Source organism: Pseudophryne corroboree, chromosome 3 (genome assembly GCF_028390025.1).
Source record: "Pseudophryne corroboree isolate aPseCor3 chromosome 3, aPseCor3.hap2, whole genome shotgun sequence".
Lineage (NCBI taxonomy): Eukaryota > Metazoa > Chordata > Amphibia > Anura > Myobatrachidae > Pseudophryne > Pseudophryne corroboree.
Genome location: NC_086446.1, coordinates 338,708,086 through 338,730,405, shown reverse-complemented (window position 1 = coordinate 338,730,405; position 22,320 = coordinate 338,708,086). Strand labels below are relative to the sequence as shown.

Sequence of the window (22,320 nt, the reverse complement as noted above, 5' to 3'; positions counted from 1 at the left end):
GTTCCCGTCACACAGTACAAATCGAGTGTCACCCAACTTGCTGCTAACGGCCAGACTCCTTTCCCATTACGAGGAGTAACAGATCTGGGTACGCTGTGGCTGATTTGGATATAAATGCCAGATAACTGAAGACATTTTATTACAAGCCAACAAGCCATAAACTTTTTTTTTTTCTTTTTGCACCCTTTTCGATTTCAATCTCTCAACAGGGGACGACAAGGACCAATCACCTTAAAAATACATTTCCAAAGCAAGCCCCTTGGGTAAATAATAGTGTGTGTGGGTGCAGAGGCATTACAGGAAGAAACACACTGTGAACTCTAAACTTTCAATGCCCTACACAACTTTGTAAATATATTTGCAATGTTTTTCCTTGTATGTATCAATTTGATTGGCTGCAGATAAAGAAAGCACTGTGTTATGCAAGCTTAGAAGTTCTTACACACTGGCAATGTAATATTCATGTTACACATAATTAAGCATTCATTTCTCGGCACAATTCACTAGTTTTGTTATTGCCTCTCAGACACCTGGTATCAAAAAGTTGGAGCACACAATCAAAACAGTTTTGCATGTGTTTTGGAGCCATGCTCTATTTGCATAAAAATGGCAAATAACATCTATTAAATCTGGTCTAGAGAATGTTTTTAAAGGCTGAAGGAACAGAACAACAAAGCACAGCTAGCAGGTGCTTGCATGCTTCCCATCTGTCTCTAACTTTGGCGACGCCCTCAGTATTTTAACCTTCATAAAGTTTTCGGTCAACAAGCTAGATTTCATTTAACTACACAGTGAACACAATCCAACCGTATCTTCAAAAACCAGTCACCATAATATCAATACCATGCAACTTGTAGGGGTACAATATTATACAAATGACATAAGACTGGTATCCTTTTGTAAATAAACAATATATCTATACAATCACAATTATCATCCATTACTTATTTATTATCAATATTCTCTGTAAAACTGCTGTACATTTCCACTACAACACCTATATGCATATAAAGGTGTATAGTCATAATGGTCTTCGTTCGCATAATGAGTCTTTTAACTAATACAATGATAAACAAAGAGAAAATGGTGTTTAAGAACAAGCAACATGGCACCATGGCTATGTCTGATGGTAAAAAAAAATGTTGCAGAACAGTGTACTTCATTATAAATTATGTGACCTAAAACAGTGCGGTCACTTGGTGGGAAAGTTTAAAGTAAGGAGATGAACAGGGACTGAACCTTGAACTCCATTTACCCTTTGAACTCATTACTTTTAACTGGGCTCTGTGTGCTTTGCTTTTAGACAAATTTCACAACAACCTGGAATCCTGTCTCGCACTCTCCTCGGAATAAGATATATGTTCATGGGGCTGACCCAATTACCTGTGGCTTCCTTTCTCTGCAAGGTGAAAGCTGCATGTGTGAACATATATTGAACTCTGAACTCTTCATACCACATCTTTAAACCTGAAATGTCTTTATTATTTTCTGATCCACTTTCCATGGTAATGTTTGCCACTGTAACTCAGTCAAGAGAACAGGCTACTTAATAAAACATTTGCTTGAAAAACAGATTGCAGAATGGTTCTCTTTATAGCACTCCAAGTGTTTAATATTATAATGAAATAATGCAGTTTCCTTCTTTCCTGACCTGGGTTATTGCAGGCTTGGGGCTATCAGCTAATATGCAGTAGAACCCAACACATCCTTGTGTACTACATTCTGCACCAATGTTCTAACATGCCAGCCTCACAACCTGCTGCCCTCCTAGCCCATGGTACCCACACCTTATTCTTGAAATTCACCAATTCCAGACCACGCAGTAAGAAATAACTGTGGAAAGAATTGTATTTCGCAAACGCAGCAGAACGTATTTTCAGCACCATTAACTTCTACCACTGCCTCTGGGAAGTGCATTAAAATGATTCTATATACTTGTCCATGTTAATTAAAAAAAAAAACTGGATAAAGAAAACAGTTGTAGATGTGTAACAGTTCAAACTGACATACAGTATTGAAAACAGAAAAGAAGAACAAACAAGAGTTAACCGTGAAATGTAAAGAATATATTTGGGATGTTGACCAAGTCTAGAAGTGAGGTTAATATCCATTTACTGGGTGTCAGTTTCTTTTCTTTTTTTACAGTTGCTTCCTGGTTCATTAAATTATCTGCCTGCTATTTAATAGATGAAATGGTTTTATTATTCCTTGCAGATCCCTCTAGGATTCCTAAAAATGCTCAAGGGCATTTTACCCAAGTGCTAAATAAAGAAAATGCTGCTTTCAACATAGACCCAAGATTGCACGTATTAAGATAAAGGCTTTGTAGTCATAATAAAAGGTTTTTTTTTATTTTAATTTTAAGCAGAAATGTGAATGGAAATAACATAATTTATGAACATAGTGAATGAAGATGATTGTTCCTCACTAAGATGCCTTTATTTGCAGCAGGAAACAACCTTTAGCCAGCTGCTGAACTTTAAAAAGTACAGGGGTGTTAACGTTTTGGAGAAATTTGTCAGAGCTCCAACTGATAAAATCGGTCTAAGGGGGTCCTTGTGTAGCAAGGATTGAATAAGGTTTTCTTTGCCGTCATCCATTTTCTTAATGAACAAGGTGCTATTAGCCAGAGGAGAGACCTGGTTTCAGGAAAGAACTAAATATGCTAGCACAGATGTTCCTGCACTTGAGGACTGTAAAATGGCAAAACAATAAATAGATAAACCAAGTCACAAGGAAGTGATGGCAGATCGATAAAAAGATAGACCTAGAAAAGCAAGCACAATAGCTTTTCATTTTTTCCTGCAATGTAATAGAGAAAATACACAGTAAACACTAAAATACAAAACGGGAAATATGACAACATCAGTAGTAGTAATATAATAATAATAATAATAATAATAATAATAATAATAATAATAATAATAATATGATCTACTTTTAAACAAATCCATGTTTTTTGTGTCCTTAAAGTATTTTTTTTCTTGTTTCTCAAATGAGTTAACTACACTGGTTAACACGTAACAGAAAATACTTTGTTATATGATTACAACACTGAAAAACATCTTTTAATCCCCAGCACTCCCAATGCAAGATAGTACACGGGTCAGACAGTTCAGCTAAATTATGTATAACATTTAAATGAGATGGTATGAACATGAGGTGTGATAATTATACTTAAATTGCAATAAACTGAATATTATGAGAAAAAATAAAAGCAAGAATGGGAATTGTTCTTTATATGCATATTCCAAACTTTACATTGTTTAAACAAATAAATGAATTACTTATAAGTCGGACTAGACAGTGGACAGAGATTCACGCTCCTCTCTACCTCTTGAGTAATGCTCACTATTACAAACAGAATTCAATTATAGGAGACATGGATCTGCAGCAAGCCTGCAGATTATTATTAGATGTAGCAAAGTGAATGGCAGAATAGACCAATTATTCATACACATCCCAGTTGCGCACTAATATTCATGTATACTTAGTGCTATTGCATTTCTATTGTATATTTTACCATAGAGAGAGAGGGAGATAGATAGATAGATAGATAGATAGATAGATAGATAGATAGATAGATAGATAGATAGATAGATAGATAGATAGATAGATAAACATAAACACATACATGCACACACTAACAGGCTAAAGTTTTAGAACAACCCCATTTTTCCATTTACGCAGTTTAATCTCTCATTCTCTTGGGTCATTATCTTGCTCGGAGCACGGGCATTGCAATACACTACAAAATGCTGTGGTTGCCATTTTGGTTCAGGTATGCAAGTTGCCGACTTGGAATCCAGGTAAAGAGCCCCTAACCATCACACTTCCTCCACAATGTTTCACAGTTGGTATCACAGGGTTTATTTACTTAAGCTGGGCATACACATGCAGTTAAAATGCCCGTCAGACCAATAGGCATTTTATCTGACAGCTTCAGACCATGCAGCTATTGTGGACATACACTGTGAGAACTTTCACAGTGCATTGGCCACAATAACAGTGCTCCTTGGAATCATTTCTCCATTTCTTTTCTGTGAAGAAATTGGGAAGTGTTTGTAGGTCAGCCGCGGTAAGGTATACACTGCCCAATGCGGCTGATTTTCAAGTTATAAAAGATTGCATCGGACGGACATGCTGGACGATACAGCATGCCCAGCAAATCGTTATTTTCAGATTGGTCATCTGCATTCACTCTACAAGTATCTAAGTCTGCAAGAAAATTGTAGCATGTGTGCCCAGCATAAGCTGCTTCCTATCTTATTTATGTTTCCAATTTAAAAGGGCAATGCTTTTGATAGTAAAGCATGGAGTGTTTTGCTATAAAAAAGCATTGCTCTTTTAAATATTGTGCTTAAACATTCAGAAAGTGATGGCTTACAGTAAATAAACACCACACACTGAGGAACCATCCTTTCACCTACTCCACAGCATATCAAAATCCCTGCATGATGAACCAAAGATTCTACATTTTGATTAATGTCCTTAAGACTTTTTCCATACTTCAGTAGTCCAATGGCAGTGCTACATGGCCCAGATCAGCTTTTTTTTCATTGCTGCAGAACAGCTGTAAGTTCTTAACCCATTATTTGTTCCCTGAAAAAAGGTTTTCCTTTGTAACGCTGAAACTCACATTATTTAAAAGTTTATTTTCTAACCTCTAACAGTGCACCACTTACCTTTTACATCTTTCCAGCTTATTCACTGGGCTTAAATTGTTTACATTTCAATAAGAATCCGTAAATACAGACAGACAAGTACACACACACAATTCTAAAGGTGGGTACACACTGGAAGATATATCTGCAGATCAATTGATCAGCAGATATATCTGTGGACGGATCGGGCAGTGTGTTGAGCATACACACTGCCCGAACCGTCGGGGACTGACGTCATGAACTAGGCGGGCATGTATACACGCCCGCCCAGTTCAGCTGTCAATCAGCGCCGTCCGCCGCAGCATGAGTACGGGTGGTCGGCCGACCGCCGTACACACACAGAGAGGCGCCAATATATCGGTAGATATATTGGCCGTCAGCTGTGCTGCAGGGCCGAGTTCACAGACGTATCGGCCGTACACACTGGCCGACGGACCCGCAATATATCGGCCGTTCAAGAGAACGGCCGATATATCGGCCAGTGTGTACGGGCCTTAAGTAGGCTTGGACAATCTTCTATAAGGATGAGCTCCAATGGTGAATCAGAAAAAACAAAGAGGAAAAACAGTACTCCAGGACATGAAATAAAGCACAACAATGCTATCCAGTCTGCAACATTTTAAGACATCTTTCCACTATATATATATATATATATATATATATATATATATATATATAAAGGCAGAAAGAAATAAGTAATAATCCCACTGCATAGGTCATTGTTACGGCCTCATCTAGAATACTGTGTTAAATTCTGGAGGCCATATCTTCAAAGGGATATTAATACATTGGAGGGCAACTACAATGGTCTACATCACAAAACATACCCAGAAAGACTAAAAAAATCTCAATATGTATAGTTTGGAGCAGAGAAGGGAAAGGGGAGACATGATAGAAACTTTCAAATATATCAAGGGTTTTAACAAAGTCCAGGAGGGAAACATTCTCCAAATGAAGAGAAGCAATAGGACACGAGGACATGCACTGAGACTGGGAAAATCTAAGGAAAAATTACTTCACAGAAAGGGTAGTGGACAAGTGGAAGCCTCCCATCAGAGGTGGTAGAGGCCAAGACAGTAGAGCAATTTAAACATGCATGGGATAGACATAAGGGTATCTTTACAAAGAAATAAGGATCAAATAAGGTTTGGTAAAAAAAAAAGGGGCAGACTAGATGGGCCAAGTGGTTCTTATCTGCTGTCAAATTCTATATATATATATATATATATATATATATATATATATATATACACACACACACACACAAACACATTATATATATATATATATATATATATATATATATATACATACACACACACACACATACATACATATAGACATACATGCGTATTGATAGATAGATAGATAGATAGATAGATAGATAGATAGATAGATAGATAGATAGATAGATGCATCCTGTACAAGGTTGCTAATTTTGGTGTGTCCGCCTCTAATGAAGATGTGCACTAATTGAATTTATTTGGATTTAATGAATTGCAGATTTGCTCAGTTCTCTTTGGACATATTTCATCTAGGACAGTAGAATTTAAGGACAGTTGCCATAGTATGCTAATAATTTATTTTCTATTCTTTGTGGTGTTTCAGGAATTCAACTTGTAAATGAGGTTAAATGTATTTAAAATGGTACAGTGATCCAAAAGCAGCACTTTTGATCAGTGATGCTAGACAAACTTCAAAAGATCTCCGGAAGGCAGAGCATTTCACATTGGACATTATAAAAGCCACAAAATACACTTAAAACCCCATGTAATTAGATATGACTGCATATCAATGCCATCCTAATCCAAAGAAACATATAAATGTTATATAACTAGAAACACACACCTGCCTCTCATCTTCTCCAAAGAGACAAGTATTAGCTTTGAAGTAGTATGTATTTTCTCCTATCCCCACAAGGGGGCAATATATATCTCTATATGTCTACAAAATAAAATTACCACCACTGAGTTTATTGTGTAGAAAAAACACCAGACTTGTTTTTAAAGCATTAAAAATAAACACAGACATGTCAAAACCCCAGGCAATGTGCCTTTTTACTTGTCATTTATGGAAATCTAAAAACCAAAGTCATTCATTTCTCATTAATTGTTGTATTCGAAACAACTTCAATTATGTGCTTGAAGCTTGTAATTAAAGAACCACTTTTACCAAACGACACAGTCCAGATAGAGGAGTAAATGAAAACAGGCAGATAAAGAAGACATCTGGATGGACGGTTGGTAAAACCTTATTTCTGTACTATTTACTTTATTTACCACCTGAAGTGTTAAAAGATTAATAGATTTACTAACAAATGCCAACCCTTACAACATGTACTAACCCTATACACTGTATTAAGAATCTGTGACTAGAAATGGTATTGAAGTTTCACTTCTCACTTTAACCTTTTAATGCAAAACTGGGAAACTAAAAACTAAAATGGATAATAGCCTTAGGAGAGTATCATACAGACACTTGAACTACACATTTTTCCAGACTAAGCATTGATACATTTAGAATGTAAGCTCTCATGAGTAGGACCCTCTTCCCTCATGTGCTTATCCTTTTCTTACTTTAATAATCTTTAATTGCACCAAATCCCAGAGGTTTTCTGCCACCTGATACTTATCTCAGTGTCATCTACTGATGCAGCTATGTTTATATACCCTGTACTTGTCCTATATTGTCTTCAACCGCAAGTCCCTGTTTTGATTATTTGTTTATGTACTCTGTAATTGGGCGCTGCGGAACTCTTGTGCCGCCATATAAAGGATAATAATAATATTAGTAAGAATTATAGTCAATGGAAAACCTGTGTTCTTGTCACATGAATGATTCTGCTCATTAAAATGCAGTTATTATTTAGAATTATTTATTTATCATGTATATACTTTGAGAGCTGAAGCATTACAGTGGCATATACTTAAGGTGGATACACATGGCACGATGTGTCACTGAACGGCATCGGCAAGTCCATATATACTTGCCGATTCCAGCAGCGACGAACGGCGGTGGGGGATAGCGGGGGCCATGCTGCATTTGGTAGCATGGCATCGCTAACAGCCCCAGATTTTCTTGCATGTTGAAAAGATCTGAGGCTGTCGCCAGAGACCTGCGGGTGCGCGCATCGCCATCGGTCATACACATGGAACGATGTACACGATGGTGAATGCCCACATCGTGGCTCTAATCGCTCAGTGTGTACCCACCTATAGGGTTCCTCATGGCGTGTAGTAGATCATTACTGAATATTCAGACACTACATTTCTGCTGCGTTCAAAGTGCTCAAGTTACATCCCAAAATCTCAAATAAAAAAAGTTACAGCTTCTCTGAAAATACAAAGTCAGAGTATAAATAAACAAATGACAGATTAAAAAGGAGATTTATAGTAGATTTACCATGTATTAATCTCGTTCTGCGAGGTACACTGGGTTCCACAGGGAATACACCGGGGTGTAGAGATGGATCTTGATCCAGAGGCACCAACAGGCTAAAGCTTTAGACTGTCCCAGGATGCATTGCGGAGCCTCCTCTATATAACTCTGCCTCCAGGCACTGTGAGCTCAGTTTTAGTTAACCAGTTCAATGCAGAAGCAGGTAAAAGAGAAGCAGATGTTAGTCACATAGAACCACATTCTCACAACAGGAGAAGGGACCAGCGGCTAATGCCATACAAACCCAAAGAAGCTAAGTGCGTCAGGGTGGGCGCCCTGTGGAACCCAGTGTACCTCGCAGAAAGAGATTTAACCATGGTAAGTCTACCATAAATCTCCTTTTCTGCAGCGGGGTACACTGTGTTCCACAGGGAATACATCAGGGATGTCCTAAAGCAGTTCCTCAAGAGAGGGGACGCACCTTAGCGGGTATAAGAACCCGGCGTCCAAAGGAAGCATTCTGGGAGGCGGAAGTATCAAAGGCATAGAACCTAATGAACGTGTTCACTGAGAACCACGTAGCCGCCTTGCACAATTGTTCTGCAGACGCGCCACGGCGGGCCGCCCAAGGAGGTCCAACAGACCGAGTAGAATGGGCCTTAATTGCAGCAGGAGCCGGGAGACCAGCCTGCAAATAAGCTTGTGCAATCACCATTCTAATTCATCTGGCCAAGGTTTGCTTATTCGCAGGCCAGCCACGTTTGTGGAAACCAAAAAGTACAAAAAGGGTATCTGACCTCCTGATAGAGGCAGTCCTCTCCACATAAACACGGAGAGCCCTTACCGCATCCAAAGACCTCTCTTTGGAGGACAAGTCAGAAGAGATGAAGGCTGGAACCACAATCTCTTGGTTAAGGTGAAAAGATGACACCACTTCAGGTAAGTAACCTGGGCGAGTTCTCAGAACTGTCCGGTCTCGATGGATTATCAGAAAGGGTGGACGACAGAACAAAGCGCCTAAGTCAGACACCCTCCTAGCTGAGGCAATAGCCAGCCGAAACAGGACCTTCGCTGTGAGCCATTTAAGGTCCACTGACTCAAGAGGTTCAAATGGAGACTCCTGCAGGGTATTCAGGACAACAGATAGATCCCATGGAGCCACAGGAGGGACAAAGGTAGGCTGAATCCGCAGTACGCGCTAAGTGAATGTATGAATGTCAGGAATAGATGCAATTTTCCTCTGAAACCACACCGACAAGGCAGATATGTGAACCTTGAGGGAGGCCAGACAAAGTCCTAAATCCAGGCCTTGTTGCAAAAAAGCCAAAAGTCTGGAAGTACTAAACTTGTAAGCATTGTAATTCTTAGCAGCACACCAAGTGAAGTAAGAATTCTAGACCCTATAATAAATCCGTGCAGAAGCCGGTCTGCGGGCCTTTAAAATAGTTTGGATAACCGCCTCGGAGAATCCTTTGGACCTCAGGAGTGAAGCTTCAAGAGCCACGCCGTCAAAGCCAGCCTGGCCAAGTCTGTGTAAACACAAGGGCCCTGAACGAGGAGGTCTGGGCGTTGAGGAAGTAGAAGAGGACGCTCCATCGATAGACCCTGCAGGTCTGAGAACCAATGCCGTCGGGGCCACGCTGGAGCGACTAGAAGCAGTATTCCCCCTTCTTGCTTGAACTTCCGAAGTACCCTGGGCAGGAATGACACTGGAGGGAACACGTAGGGCAGCTGAAAGTTCCATGGAATTGCCATTGCGTCCACAAACGCTGCTTGAGGTCCCTTGTACTTGATCCGAAGACCAGAACTTTGTGATTTTGTCGAGACGCCATCAGGTCTACATCTGGTAGGCCCCACTTGTCCATTAGGAGTTGAAAGACTTCCGGATGAAGACTTCACTCCCCGGCGTGTACGTCCTGACGACTGAGGAAGTCCACTTTCCAGTTGAGGACCCCCGGAATGAACACTGCCGATATTGCTGGCAGATGGCGTTCCGCCCAATAAAGGATTTTTGACACTTTCATCATGGCCATGCGGCTTCGAGTGCCGCCTTGATGATTTATGTAAGCCACTGTTCTGTATCAGAAGCAGGGTAAGAGTCAAAGCATTGAACACTGCCCACAATTGCAGAATGTTTATCTGGAGGAGAGATTCCTCCCTGGTCCGCCGACCCTGGAGAGAGTGTTGCTCCAGAACTGCGCCCCAACCCCTCAGACTGGCGTCCGTAGTTGGGAATCCAGTTATCTATCGCCCTCCTGGGCAACCTAAAAAAAACATTTCTAGAAGATTTTTCTGCCTGGCTCCCACACTTCTTATCCTCTGACATCTCCACCATCATTATGGGCAATTTCAATATAGCTCTTGACAGTCCACAATCTGTTCATGCACCCAAACTCCTCTCTCTAACCTCCTCTCTTGGCCTAACCCAATGGTCCGACGCCTCTACTCACCAGGAGGGCCACTGCCTTGATCTTGTGTTCACCAGGCTCTGCTCAGTTTCCGAATTCATTAACACTCCTTTCCCTCTCTCTGATCACAACCTGATCACCTTCACAATCTCTTCTATTACTTTCAATTCTAGGACTCTAAAACCAAGCAAGCCTCCTCTAACCCGCAGAAATACTAACAATATAAATTTTCAACAACTTTCCACTTCTCTGCAACAACTTCTCTCACCAATCTCTACATTCACCACACCTGACACTGCTGTATCCCACCTGCACCAGACCCTAGAGAGTGCCCTTGATGAAGTGGCTCCAGCTACCCATCACACTCTACGTAGGCTTAGATGACAACCATGGCACTCTAAATCAACAAGACACCTACAAAAACTGTCACGTAAAGTAGAACGTCAGTGGCGGAAATCTCAGAATCCAAGTGACTTTCTCACATATAAGACTACCTACCACTCCTATCGTCAGGCCCTGGACACTGCCAAACAAACATATTTCCAATCTATCATCTCTTATCATGCCACCAACCCCAATCGACTTTTTAATACATTTAAATTACTTCTTTACCCTCCCTCACCTCCCCCACTAGCTACTATCAGTGCACAAGAACTTGCTTCCTACTGCAAGAATAAGATTGATAAAATCCGAGATAAAATGGTATGGTCTAACTCAGCCAGTGACCTGCTCAATTCCTTACCTGAACCCTCTGGCACTTTCTCTTCATTTGATCCCACAAGTGAAGATGAAGTCTCAACACTCTTTTCATCCTTCTACTCCACTACCTCTCCTCTTGATCTTATACCCTCACAGGTCAGTAAAACTTTGTCTCCTGTGCTTATCCCAATCTTAACTAAAATCTGTAATCTCTCTCTCTCTATTGGTATCTTTCCCTCTCTGTTTGAACATGCAGTGATTACTCCCATTCTAAAAAAACACAACTCTGACCCAAATACACTCTATAACTACCGTCCCATTTCTCAGCTACCCAGTCCCTCCAAGCTACTTGAGAGACTTATAGGTGCAAAGAAGAAATGTTCAGCGCTCTCCCTTTCCCCCTTCCTGAGATATACAATGTATTAAATAATTTACACAATCAAGAATGGAGTATAAAAAATATATATTTTTATTTAAAGTATATGTATAAAAACGATGAATGTAAATTCTTCTCAAATAATTGATCAATTAATTAATTAAGATGCAATAAAAATAGATGAAGAGGACTTGTAAGGTGATAAAATGCACTATACCTATACTAATACCCAGTTGATATCAGATGAAGATAAAATGAACCAATTAAAATAATGACTAAGTTTAAACGACCTGAATGAATATGTTACACACCTAATACCGGTATACAAAAACAGACATGCAACACAGATGTGGACACAAGTGGATGCTGCAGTATTTTCACCTGTGGGTACACTTATTAGCGTTTTACCCCGTTAGGTGCAGGTAAAGTCTCTATAAGGTGCAGTAATCTATGGGCAGTCTGTAGAAATAACGTGATGAAATTCACTTTGGTCTTTGAAAGTGGAGATGTTCCAGGAAGGTACTAAATTCCTTGCTTGGAATAAGTCTTTGTTTGTACCTTAATCCGTTGGTGGAGTGGTGAGGTTCTCGTGGTCTGCCGGCAGACACCCGCTGCTCCGTGTCTCTCTAACTCCGGACTCCGTGCAGGGATCGATTTCTTCTTTGCACCTATATATCTCTAGGGGGTGTGTATAGTACACTCTCCATCTGTTCTATAGCTGCTACCCAGACCCTACAGCCGCATCTAGGAGTGGCGCAGTTCCTCACACAACCTTTCTTTACTTGAGAGACTTGCCTACACTCGCCTTACACACTTTCTTAACTCCCACAACTTATTGGACCCACTTCAGTCAGGATTTCGTGCCCAACACTCCACAGAAACGGCACTGACCAAAGTAGTGAATGATCTAGTCACTGCTAGATCAAAAGGCCATTACACACTACTTATTCTTCTAGATCTCTCTGCTGCTTTTGACCACTCTCTTCTCATACAAACACTACAATCCCTAGGTCTTCAGGACACAGCCCTTACTTGGTTCTCATCCTACCTATATAATCGCTCTTTTAGTGTTCACTTCTCTGATTCTACCTCCTCTTCTCTACCTCTATCAGTTGGAGTACCGCAAGGCTCAGTCCTAGGTCCTCTGCTTTTCTCAATCTATACCTCCACTCTTGGTAAACTAATCAGCTCCTTCGGATTTTAGTATCATTTGTACGCCGATGATACTCAAATCTACCTATCCTCCCCAGATTTATCACCACCTGTATTGGCTCGTGTCACTGGATGCCTGTCTGCCATTTAATCTTGGATGTCATCTCGACACCTCAAACTCAACATTTCCAAATCAGAATTATTTTCCCACCAGCTAAGAGTAGTTACCAACCTGATATCTCCATAACTGTTTACAATGCAACTATCCACCCTACTCCACAAGCTCGCTGGCTAGGTGTCACCCTTGACTCTGAACTGTCCTTTGTTCCACACATTCAATCTGTCTCTAAATCATGTTACATGCACCTTAAAAACATATCCAAAATACGCCCTTATCTTACACAAGACACTGCAAAAACTCTAATCCATGCACTCATCATCTCCCTATTGATTATTGTAATAGTCTGCTTACTGGTCTTCCAAAACATAGGCTCTCACCACTTCAATCCATTTTAAATGCAGCTGCGAGGCTAATCTTCCTCGCCAGACGTTCTTCATCTGCTGATCCCCTCTGTCAGTCCCTCCATTGGTTACCGGTATTCTACCGTGTCAAATATAAAATACTTTTACTTACATACCAGGCTATTAACCAAACTGCACCATCATACATCTCCTCACTCATCTCAAAATATCTCCCTACCAGACCTCTCCGCTCTGCACAAGATCTGCGTCTCTCATCCACATGTATTACCTGTTCCCACTCAAAATTACAGGACTTTACCCGGGCTTCACCCACTCTGTGGAATGCCCTCCCACGCACAATAAGACTCTCCTCTAGTCTCCAAACCTTTAAACGTTCCCTGAAAACTCATCTCTTCAGACAAGCCTACCAAATTCCAGACCCACACACATAACCTTCAATGCTTCCCTATCCAGTTACATCCCCACTGTACAGTTCACATAACCTCACATTTTGTCTTCCAACATTGCTGGTTGATCATATCATAAACCCCATTAAGAACCTAGCAATCTGGGGAACCATTATGTAACAGGTAGCATCTATCCTTGTGTATCAATGCCTATTTCCCTATAGATTGTAAGCTTGCGAGCAGGGCCTTCCTACCTCTATGTCTGTCTGTCTTTGCCCAGTTTTGTTCTATAACTGTTGTTCTAATTGTAAAGCGCAACGGAATATGCTGCGCTATATAAGAAACTGCTAATAAATAATAATAAAGAAATAAAGAAATAAATAAAGGGACGGCCCCTGCTAAACTGATGGTCATGTAGCCACCAACTCAGTGACAAACTAACCTCTGGAGTCAAGGAGATAATTTGAGACCTGATCCAATGAGGCAGGCCATCCCACTTGGAAAGAATTAACCTCTGTAGGGGGCGGGAATTAAACGGAGTGTACTCTATGTCGAACGCCGACACCATGAGACCTAGTACTTGCATAGCAGAGTATATCGACACTCTTGGGTGAGAGAGGAAGCATCGTATCCTTTCCTGAAGTTTCAGGACTTTCTCTTGAGACAGTCTTTGGCTGTATGTGTCCAGCAGTGCCCCCAGGTGCACCATGCTCCGTACAGGTATCAGAGAGGACTTCTTCCAGTTGTCGAGCCACCCGTGGACTTGTAGAAAGTTTACCGTCAGTTGTAGATGACTGAGAAGGACACCTTGGGAGTTCGCCAGGATAAGCAAGTTGTCCAGATACGGCAGGTTCCTGATTCCCTGACGATGCAGATAAGCCGTCATCACGGCCATAATCTTGGTGAAGATCCGAGAGGCCATGGCCAGTCCAAATGGCAGAGCCTGGAATTAATAATGAAGGTTGCCAATAGCAAACCGCAGATATTGCTGATGCGATATGGCAATAGGTATATGCAGATAGGTATCTTGTATATCCAGGGATAGCATATAATCTCCCGGTTCCATGGCCAGTACAATCGAGCGCAGTGTTTCCATACGGAACTTGGACACTCTCACAAATTTGTTCAGTGATTTGAGGTTCAGTATAGGCCGGAAAGACCCATTCGGTTTCGGGACTAGAAACAGGGTCGAGTAGAATCCTCCGCCTCTCTGGAACAGGGGGACCGACACTATCACTCCTGTATCCAGGAGGGAACGCACAACCAGGTGCAGAGTTTGAGCCTTCAACGGGTCCAAAGGGACAACCGTCGGTCGGAACTGGCGAGGGGGACGTCTCTTAAAAGAGACTGCGTACACATGAGAGACGACTTCTCGCACCCATGCATCTGAAGTGGTCTTTAATCAGACCTGGGTGAATAGCAGAAGTCGGCCTCCCACACTGGGATCCCACAGGGAGAGGCCCGCACTGTCATGCAGCAGGCTTGTCTTGTTTTGAAGCAGGCTGCCGGGCTGCCCAGGGCTATTTCGTCTTGGGCTTGGTGGTCTTGGGAGCACGAGATTGTCTTGGGTAAGTCTGACCCTTGGCATTTCCTTGAGGTGGAAAGGAACGTAAAGTGGTAGTCTTTGCCTTCTATGTAGAAGGATTAGTAGGCGGAAGAAAAGCAGGCTTGTCTTGTTTGGAAGCAGGCTGACGGGCAGCCCAGGATTCTTTTGCTTTGGGCTTAGTGGTTTTGGGAGCACGAGCTTGTCTCGGGTATGCCTGACCTTTTGCTTTCCCTTGAAGTCGAAAGGAACGAAAAGTGGTACTCTTTGCCTTCTGTGTAGAAGGATTAGTGTTTGGGAGAAACGCAGTCTTAGCAGCCACTAAGTCAGTCACAATCTTATTCAGATCCTCCCCAAACAAGATGTCTCCCTTAAAAGGGAGTACCTCCAAGGTCTTTTTGGAATCCAGGTCCACCTTCCGTGACCTCAACCACAGAATACGGCGAGCCAGGATGGACGTAGTCGATGCCTTGGCCGCTATTACACCTGCCTCAGAGGACGCCTCTTGAATGTAATGGGAGGCGGTGGCAATATGAGACAGATATTGTCTGGCAGTGTCAGATATATCCTGAGGCAGCTCTTCCTCTAGTGCCTGAACCCACGCTTCAATTCTTTTAGCGGCCCAGGAGGCTGATATAGTGGGTCTATGTACCGCACCTGTAAGGGAGCAAACAGACTTCAGGCATCCTTCGACGCGCTTTTCTGTCGGTTCCTTCAGTGAGGTGACAGTCAGAGTAGATGACACCACAAGACGGGTGACATGGGAATCCACCGGCGGTGTATTTTCCCACTTGTTACACAACTCAGCGGAGAGAGGATAACGAGCTAGCATCTTTTTAGACAGGGAGAATTTCTTTCCTGGAGAAGACCAGGGTTCCTGACAAATGTCTACCAAATGGTCAGAATGTGGTAATACTACTTTAGTTACCTTCTGACGTTTAAATTTATCAGGTTTTTTAGACGCAGTAGTGGGATCTACATCATCATCGATTTGTAGAATCAGCTTAATAGCCTCCACCAGGTAAGGGACATCAACTTGCATTGCAGTGCAACGCTGCTTGGGAGGTGATGGAGCCGCAGCACAGTATGTCACACTGACATATGAAGTGCTGCAACCCTTGAAGTCTTCTAAATAGCTTTTTCAGGGCTGCCTGCGCAGCCCTCCCTGTTAACTGACCTTCCAATGCAGGCACCAACTCTAAAACTGAGCTCACATTGCCTGGAGGCCGGGTTATATAGAGGAGGCCCCCTAATGCATCCTGGGACAGTCTAAAGCAGGGCTGGCCAAACCGGTCCTCAAGATCTACCAACAGTTCATGTTTTCCAGGCCTCCAGGAGTTCTGTAGAATTGTCAGTTAGGAATGAATGCAGCACATCTTAATTAGTAATGACTACACCTGTGCACCAGCGAGGTGGTCTGGAAAATGTGAACTGTTAGTAGATCTCGAGGACTGGTTTGGCCAGCTCTGGTCTAAAGCTTTAGCCTGTTGGTGCCTCTGCATCAAGATCCATCTCTACACCCCGATGTATTCCCTGTGGAACACAGTGTACCCAGCTGCAGAAAAAATGCTACTGTCTTTTACTTTTTTCTTTTGGGAAAATAATTGTCAAAATAATAGCAATATCACAAATGTGCAATGAACCATGAAGATAGTCAGATCTGTATTATCACTGGTCTAACTTAAGTCAAGTCAGCAATTGCTGAACCTGATTGGTTGCTGAAGATTATAGCAAATATATGCATTAGGCAGCAGGTCACTAAATGAGCTGTATTATGAGGATTTAATAATGGGTTACTAAGTACCACAGTGTATTAGGAAACTGTGCAAGACCATAATGCTGCAGCTTCCATTACTTTTGTGGTCCCTTGAATGGTTATCCAGTTAAGATTAGAGAATACAACAAAGCACAATGAAACAGGATCATTACATTGGATATAAATGCCATGTCACACTCACCATCTTCAAGGTAATCTGAGGTAAGAGAGACCTCATCAGATGCCAGAGATGTCCCAAAGCTCAGACTGTGGTTATCATCATAACTGTCCTGTCCTGGGGCACCTGTGTTGGCTTCCCCACCTAAGGAGTGTGTCAAATAAATAGTATGTTAGTAGACAATATTTCTGAACAGTAAAATGCAGCAAAGGTATATGCAAAGTTAGGAAAATGAACTGCTTAGTGTTTGTACAGAGTTTAAGATCTTGGTACTTTGCATCCTCAAAACTGCACACATTTCCAGTGCTATATTGTGAAACATTAAATGCATTCTTAATTCAATAGTTACTGACCTCTCATAAAAGTCATTACAATATTAGATGTACCAGAACGACAAGAGAATTTCTGCTATGTGGCTGGTACCTTCTATAAGCCAGTAGGTGTCTTCTGTCGTAGCCTCAACATCAATCCAGACCTTAAACAAACCTGACTGAACTACAGTATACAGTTTCCCATGGAATTAAATTATAAAATTTGATTTCATTCGGTAATATACTGTACATACTGCAAACCATAATTATATTTCTTCGCAGAAAGCAACAGTGATTTGGCTATCACGTATACAACTAATTTCGGAACATGTGTATACCAGCGCTGGCTAACAAATTAATACAGAGATGGTTTGCTTTGTGTGTAAAATTATGAACAATTTATTAACATTTCATATATAAAACAAATTAAAAAGGAATATATCCCTAATACCACTAATTGGTAAAATTCATTCGTCTTATCTGGATAGACTCGACTGTGCAATGTACCACTTTCCTATGTAACCAAAGTTAAATCCTTAAGGCTAGGACAATCTCCCAAGGTGTATACACTGTGTTTTGCAGATAATTACCGGATCCACAGAATGATGAGCATCAGCATTAGGACAAGTCCATTTAAAGCTGTAGGTGTGGGCCAAACCGGTTGAGTATGATTTATCCAGTGATGGGAGAAAGAGTCCAATTTTTGCCAGGGGATGACAGAGGTCCTGTAGGTCTGTAGGTCTGTAAATCGAGTCTATCCAGATAAGACGAATTCATTTTACCAATTAGTGGTATTAGGGATATATTCCTTTTTTAATTGTTTTATATATGAAATGTTAATAAATTGTTCATAATTTTACACACAAAGCAAACCATCTCTGTATTAATTTGTTAGCCAGCGCTGGTATACACATTTTTTTTACTCTAGTTTACATTTGAGGATTTGACCTTCCTCATACCTGCTGCTGTTGGTTGCGCATTTACATATCTCTTTCTTTGGTAATTTCGGAACATGCTTATCACATTGTTAATCCGTATTAAAGTCCAGAAACACTACAAACTTGTGAAATATTATAGTTATAAGATCATGCATGTCCATTTTTTGCTGGAATCCCAGAACTGACTCAATGGGCTCGATTCAATTCAGTGCGGATTGATTAGCTCCCGATGCTATTCAGCGCTGTGACACCTGACAAAAGGATTTCTTATCGCACCCCTCCAGTGCAAGTGCTGACACAATGCATCACGCTGGGCACTTTATACAAAGAATGCTGGTTCTCACTGCAAAACACCCTGTTTAGTCCTTGAGAACCTTCCTTCACTGACATGACAGCGAGCTAAATTGAATAGCACCGGGAGCTAATTCCCAGCGCTATTTAATCCGCACTAAATTAAATCAAACACCTTAGGGGAGATGTACTAAGCCTGAAAAGTGATAAATTTCACAGTGATAAACTGCCAGCCAATCAGCTCCTACCTACCATGTCACTGGCTGTGTTTGAAAAATGACAGCGAGGAGCCGATTGGCTGGCACTTTATCACTGTGATATTTATCACTTTTCAAGGTTTAGTACATCTGGCCCAATGTGAGAAATATTTTCCTTTACACCTCTCATAGGTCCAGCCTGAAATGACAGCTAAGGAAATGGTCCAGTGATCAAGTTCTCACCACAGCAGTGAAACCTTTGGTGACAGGACTGTGCATCTGTAATTAGATGGAGTGTGACTCTGAATGAGCAAATCTAAGGATGTAGTGCAATCTTGGGACTTGGTCAGTTTCAGCCTTGATCACAGAGTTACCAGACAACAAGAATAATCCTCATTAATTAGCTTCCTTGCTCCAGATGTCCAAAGTGATCTATATCTTACAGGAAAACAATATAATTAGCAGAGCACTTCAGACCAATCATCTATTCCATTTTGTTTGCATCTAAGCTTATCAGTAAATCTAAAGATCATCTAACTGCAATCTGTATATCTGTATGTAACTTCAACTAACCACCAATATTAACTATTATTAACTACAACTGATCCTTATCTGTTGAACATCTGTGTAGTTTTCCCATGTATGTAACAACGGGATCCAGTCAGCATACCGGCGTTCAGGATGCCGGCAGTCGGAATCCCGACACTGGTGTCAGGCTGTGGGAAAGGAGGGTAAGAGTTAGGGGGTAGAGCTGGAGGGTTAAAACACTTACCATAAATGTGTCAGGAGTCTGCGCATTGGGATACCGCTGTCGGTATTCTGACCGCCAACATCCCAAGCGCCGTGGTCCTGATACCATCCTGTAACAACAATCTGTCTGAGCCTGCTGATTAACTATGCCCATTTTAGGAGCCTGTATTAGTCACAGTGTTAGCAACTTTCTTTGACCACATGAACAATCAGCCTACTGTATTGGGGCAGATGTATTAACCTGGAGAAGTGATAAAGCAGTGATAAATGCAAGGTGATAACGCACCAGCCAACCATTACGGATTTGAAAAATGACCGAAAGGAGCTGACTGGATGGTGCGTTATCACATTGCACTTATCACTGCTTTATCACTTCTTTATCCCTTCTCCAGGCTTAATAAATTTGCCCCACTATGTCTTAAGTCTGCAATTACTGGGGGCTTTCTTTTTTTCTCTCAAAGTAATGGAATATTACAGCTGAAAACAGTGGAACAGGTAGTGAACAACATCTAAGAACACCAACAAAAATCTACATCTATTACATCCAGAAAATGCACTTCTTATCTCGCCCCCAAACGGCTGCAGTAGAAGACAGGCGCATGCACAGTATAAACCCTGCGCATGCGCCGATCTTCTAACATCGTAGTAGTAAGCAAGTCATCGTGTTTGCATACTACCTTGAATCATGCCCCTAAGCTTGTTTGTGGGTTGCCTCCTCCCCCTCTATATTCCATGGTGCCAAGCACTACAGTTTCAACTTTAATAAGCAAATGCGAGATAGAAATAAAACACTGAACAAGAATACCTGTCAAAAAAGAAAAGAAAATGAGATAACAAAACAGAGCGTAGCACAGAGCAGGAGGGAAAGCAGTGTCCCTCAGATGGATAGAGTTTTTTTGGTATACAATATGGGCAGATACAGGATAACCATGGAGGTGTTTAAAATATATCTCCCCTAAGGGAGAGTATGTTCCGCTATGGCTGCGCGGAAAGATGGGGTCTCTAGCTACATAAACATTACCTTTATATGACTTAGTGAAAGTATGGGCTGATGACAAGGTGGCTGATTTGCATAATTGTTCCACAGGGGCACCGCACCTCTCCACCCATGAGGCGCTCACTGATCAGGTAGAATGGGCCATCATGCAATCAGCAATAGGGGCACCTTATGAAACACACTTTTGGATGGTCACCTCTGACTGGTTTGTCACTGGCTAATCTCGCTTGTGTGCTTCATAGAGCACCAAGGGGCTCTTAGTCTTACAAAATGTGGCAGATCAATCTACATAGATCCATTACCAGAAGCCATGTCTTGGCCCAGAGCCTGAATCACAATCTCCTGGTTAAGATAAATTTCTGAAAGGACCTTTAGTTGAAATTGATGAAAAGACATAAAGGGGATCTTCTACATGAAAGGGACACTAACTCTGTAAACCTTCTGGCAAAACAAATGGCTAGTAGGGTTAAATAATTCAACAAAAGAAAATAAACCTACTCACAGCCCAATGTGAAAACGTGCCAACACATTCGGCACAAATAAATAAACTGAGGTGCTTAGCACTAGGGCGATGAAGAGGGGAACGAGGCAGTCCACAAACAAGGGGAAGTCAGCACTTGGGCCTGCTCCTTGATCAGTGCCATCTATATCTCCTGGTTTTCCAGTCTCCCCCCAGCTGGGATGCCAGAGAAATAAAGAATGCTGATTTAATGCCTCTCTATTAATATTATTTGCCTGAGATCCTTGTCACATATATTCAAATCACAATTCAATATCACACTAGTTACCAAATTATCTTTCCTTCTATTCTTCCAAGGCATTATCCTTAGAATTATAACCGCTCCCCATATCACATCACTCCCCACTTGTGACTTATGAACTTCTTTCTTGTACTACAGTAAAGTCATCCTGTCAGCACAAAATAAGGCCTTTTCAGTCTACTTTCTACAATCATGTTTTCGAGCTTTCATAGTTTCTGTTTCTAGCAAGTCACAGCAGTTTGGTCATTCTGATACAGCAGACTATAAAAAATCCCACAAACAAAAGAAATCACCTGCTTCCCTTCACTTTATCTTTAAATGTGTCCTATTAAATGCATACAGTACTTTAGGGCTCAGAGTTGGACAGAAATTGTGTGTCATGTGTAACTGCAAAGTGCACCCATGAAAAAAATGCACAGCAGTTGATGTGGGATCACAATTTTCTGTTCATGATATACAATATATAACATGGCTGGACAGTTTTATTAATCCTATATAATTAAAGGCTAACGCTGCTCCTCACCTCTATGGGGGGGATTCAAGTTTTCTGCACGCCAGCGGCCACTAGTTGGCACCCGATGGAGCAATTCAACTGTTTTTCAATTCGGGGGCGCACAGCTGCCATAGCTGACATTACTGTCATGTTGTTCGTCATTTTGACAGGCTGGTAATTAGTAAATAATGTTGCAATCACCATGTGAAGCAAAATTAGAACAAGATACAAGATAAAGTAAAAGTATTAAGTTTAAATCAACACACATCTTTCACAAGCCCCTTTAAAAAAATCAAACGGGTACGTTTATCACTGCAGACAAACTGCAAATATGCTGCAATATTATTAATATTCACCTTTATTTATAAGGTGCAACTAATGTATTGCAGCATCTTACAAAGTACACATACAGAAAAGTTTAAACATAACAGGTGTGTCGACATGGGGTAAAAAGTACGGTAGAAGCGTGAATCTGTGTAGTATCTAGTTGCTCAAACAGGATCCAACACAGCTTATTAGGTAAATGAACGGAATTAAGGTCTTTCAGCATAAAAAGGAA

At 41.3% G+C, this 22,320-nt stretch overlaps 1 protein-coding gene across 1 annotated transcript in view; it reads right to left on the bottom strand.

Annotated features, from left to right (window-relative positions):
- The window catches only part of SKAP1 (src kinase associated phosphoprotein 1), a 958,799-nt gene that overhangs the window by 638,924 nt on the left and 297,555 nt on the right, over positions 1 to 22,320 (bottom strand). Inside the window, exon 5 of the mRNA XM_063963151.1 lies at positions 17,048 to 17,167. Within this exon, the coding sequence (XP_063819221.1) occupies positions 17,048 to 17,167 (120 nt within the window). The remainder of the gene's footprint in view (positions 1 to 17,047; positions 17,168 to 22,320) is intronic.